Source organism: Arvicola amphibius, chromosome 13 (genome assembly GCF_903992535.2).
Source record: "Arvicola amphibius chromosome 13, mArvAmp1.2, whole genome shotgun sequence".
Taxonomy (NCBI): Eukaryota; Metazoa; Chordata; class Mammalia; order Rodentia; family Cricetidae; genus Arvicola; species Arvicola amphibius.
The window spans coordinates 5,675,615-5,678,457 of NC_052059.1; the positions used below are offsets into that span (position 1 = coordinate 5,675,615).

At 67.6% G+C, this 2,843-nt stretch overlaps 1 protein-coding gene across 2 annotated transcripts; it reads left to right on the top strand.

The window, feature by feature from the left end:
* The first annotated feature begins 1,770 nt into the window (after positions 1–1,770).
* Positions 1,771–2,601, top strand: Sox21 (SRY-box transcription factor 21). 2 transcript variants are annotated; one of them, XM_038310731.1, is made up of 2 exons: positions 1,771–2,207; positions 2,274–2,601. In XM_038310731.1, the coding sequence occupies exons 1-2, from the start codon at positions 1,771–1,773 to the stop codon at positions 2,599–2,601; spliced, it is 765 nt and encodes a 254-aa protein (XP_038166659.1). The 2 variants fall into 2 exon arrangements, with proteins under 2 accessions (XP_038166659.1, XP_038166658.1); XM_038310730.1 differs by having other exon boundaries at positions 1,771–2,601.
* The last annotated feature ends 242 nt before the right edge of the window (positions 2,602–2,843 follow it).

Here is a 2,843-nt window from a genome sequence, read left to right on the forward strand (position 1 = left end):
AAAGAGGCTTTCCGGAGCCGCCAGCAGAGCCGCTGTAGCGCCGGGTCGAACAGGGGCAGCCGCCAGTGACACCAAGGGTTGCCAAGCGCCGAACAGTGCGCAGACTCCGCGGCGCGCGGCGGACTCTCCACTCGCCTAAACCTGCGCTCAAAGTGAAAAAGAGTAGGAGGAGGAGTGTTGGGAGGGGGCGAAAGGCGGGGGGGGGGGGGGGGGGGGGGGGAATCCTGTTAATTTCAGGTAGGGGAGGGGGAGAGCGGGAGGAGGCTCCGCTGGTCCCTCCTCCCTCTTGGAGTCCCCGGCTCCTCCTCCTCCGCACACCCAGGATATACACACTCACACACACTCACACACTGTCGCGGCTGGACATGCACACCCAGCGCCCGCTGCCAGCGCCTACACTCGCAGGTGGCGACACTCACCTGAGCTGCTACAGAGGGCTCCAGCCACCTTGGGAGCGGCGGAGCAGCGGCCTGGGCCCGGAAGGGGCCCCGAGTCGGGGAAGCAGGAGCAGCCCCAGCGCAGACCTGCGACCCGAGGTGATGGCGCGTTTTCTTTAATTCCCCCTCCCCCTTCCAGTACCTTGGGTCCCTGCACCCATCCAACTCACCGCCCCTGGAGAAGCCGGGAGAGAGGGACTCCGGGTCACGGCACACACACGCAGACGGGCGCACGCTTCGCAGCAAGCTCACCTAGAGGGGCGCGGCTGAGCCCGGGCCGGAAACTTCCAAGAAGTTAGTTGCTAGTGTCTGGCTACGAAGACCGGAGGCCGGAGGAGAAGCAGCCCGGGCCCTGCCCGCAGCGCTGCACGGCGCCGCCCTCCACGCCTGGAGTGCTCCTGGAGCCCGAGTCGGCGTGCGAGCCTGGAAGGGCTGGGAGCCAGCGGAGCAAGCATGGCCCGGGGGACAGCCCGACGCAGCGATTCGGAAAGCCCGGACGGTTTCCACTGAGACCCGGCGACTCGGGCTTGCTCAAAACCTCATCTCTCCTCTTTCCTCGCCTCTCCTGAGCGAAGCCGCAGAGAGAGACTCTCCAGAATCAGGTGCCAGGGGACAGTGGCCACCCTCAGCAAAGCTATCGGATCAGGGGTTCCATCAGCGCGCCCTGACTCCACCGGACTGGCCGGTGGTGTGGTGGTGTGTTTGTTTCTACCCAACGCGGTGCTCTGCGTGCCCAGACCCTCCCCCTCCTCTTCCTCTTCGCGGGCCACCCCTCCCCCACTCCCATCTGCTTCTGTCAAATGAGAAAGTCACCGCGGAAAACCCAAACACTCCAGCGGCCGAGAGCCCCCTTTGGCACTTGGCAGCACGCGGCGGCGGGCTCCTCGGCTCAACTTGGTGGATCCTCCCTCTCTCAACTTTCGGGGCTGCTTGGCATTTAAGGCATTGGAGACCTTGGAGAGGGCAGAGCCGTTCCAGGCAGTGGCCACCTGCAGGGAGTTGGCGAGCAAAGGCAACCGGACAGAACGACAAAAAGGAAGCAGAGAGCAAAGTGCCACCGCGGAGTGGGGACACTGTCGAGAAGTTCCAGGGTCCCGGAGAGGATTTTTCCTAGAGTTCGGCCAGAGAGACCCCGGTGTCCCGGAACGCAGCGCCCCGGCCCTGGGCTGGTCCTCTAGCTCCCCTCTTCCCTAGCGGGAACGACACCCGGACGCACGGTCGCCGGCTGAGCGGGTGCCCACTAGCAGTCAACATTGATTTCCTCCGGGCAGAGGCCGAGGGCCCGGGTGGCGGCGGCGGCGGCGGCGGGCTGCAGCCGCGGCACGGCGACAGCATGTCCAAGCCGGTGGACCACGTCAAGCGCCCCATGAACGCCTTCATGGTGTGGTCGCGGGCTCAGCGGCGTAAGATGGCCCAGGAGAACCCTAAGATGCACAACTCCGAGATTAGCAAGCGCCTGGGCGCCGAGTGGAAGCTGCTCACCGAGTCGGAGAAGAGGCCGTTTATCGACGAGGCGAAGCGCCTGCGAGCCATGCACATGAAAGAGCATCCCGACTACAAGTACCGGCCCCGGCGCAAGCCCAAGACGCTGCTCAAGAAGGACAAGTTCGCCTTCCCGGTGCCTTACGGCTTGGGAGGCGTGGCGGACGCCGAGCACCCGGCGCTCAAGGCGGGAGCCGGGCTGCACGCAGGCGCGGGCGGAGGCCTGGTCCCCGAGTCCCTGCTCGCCAACCCAGAGAAGGCGGCTGCCGCGGCCGCCGCCGCCGCCGCGCGCGTCTTCTTCCCGCAGTCGGCGGCCGCCGCCGCCGCCGCCGCTGCCGCCGCCGCTGCGGGCAGCCCCTACTCGCTGCTCGACCTGGGCTCCAAGATGGCAGAGATCTCCTCGTCGTCGTCCGGCCTGCCGTACGCGTCGTCGCTCGGGTACCCGACCGCGGGCGCGGGCGCCTTCCACGGGGCGGCGGCGGCGGCTGCAGCGGCCGCGGCGGCCGCCGGGGGGCACACGCACTCGCACCCCAGCCCGGGCAACCCGGGCTATATGATCCCGTGCAACTGCAGCGCGTGGCCCAGCCCCGGGCTGCAGCCGCCGCTTGCCTACATCCTGCTGCCAGGCATGGGCAAGCCTCAGCTGGACCCCTACCCCGCGGCGTACGCCGCCGCGCTATGACCCTGCGGGGCCCACCCGCGAGGACCTGAGTGCGCACGTGTACATATGTATAGGTACGAGACTGGCGGCCTTCCGGTGCGCCCTCGGGCGACCGGGGCCCCGGTTTGTATGTACATAGATGTATAGGTGTCGGGCAGAGGCGGAGATGCCAGCCAGCCGGGGCTAGAGTGGCCGAGCGCTCGAGGGCGCGAGCGAGAGTGTGCGTGTGGATTCTAGGATCCCTTCCCACCCGCACTTCTGCA

Excerpts from the sequence above, each read along its gene's own strand:
- Sox21 (XM_038310730.1), top strand. The coding sequence starts at position 1,771 with ATGTCCAAGCCGGTGGACCACGTCAAGCGCCCCATGAACGCCTTCATG.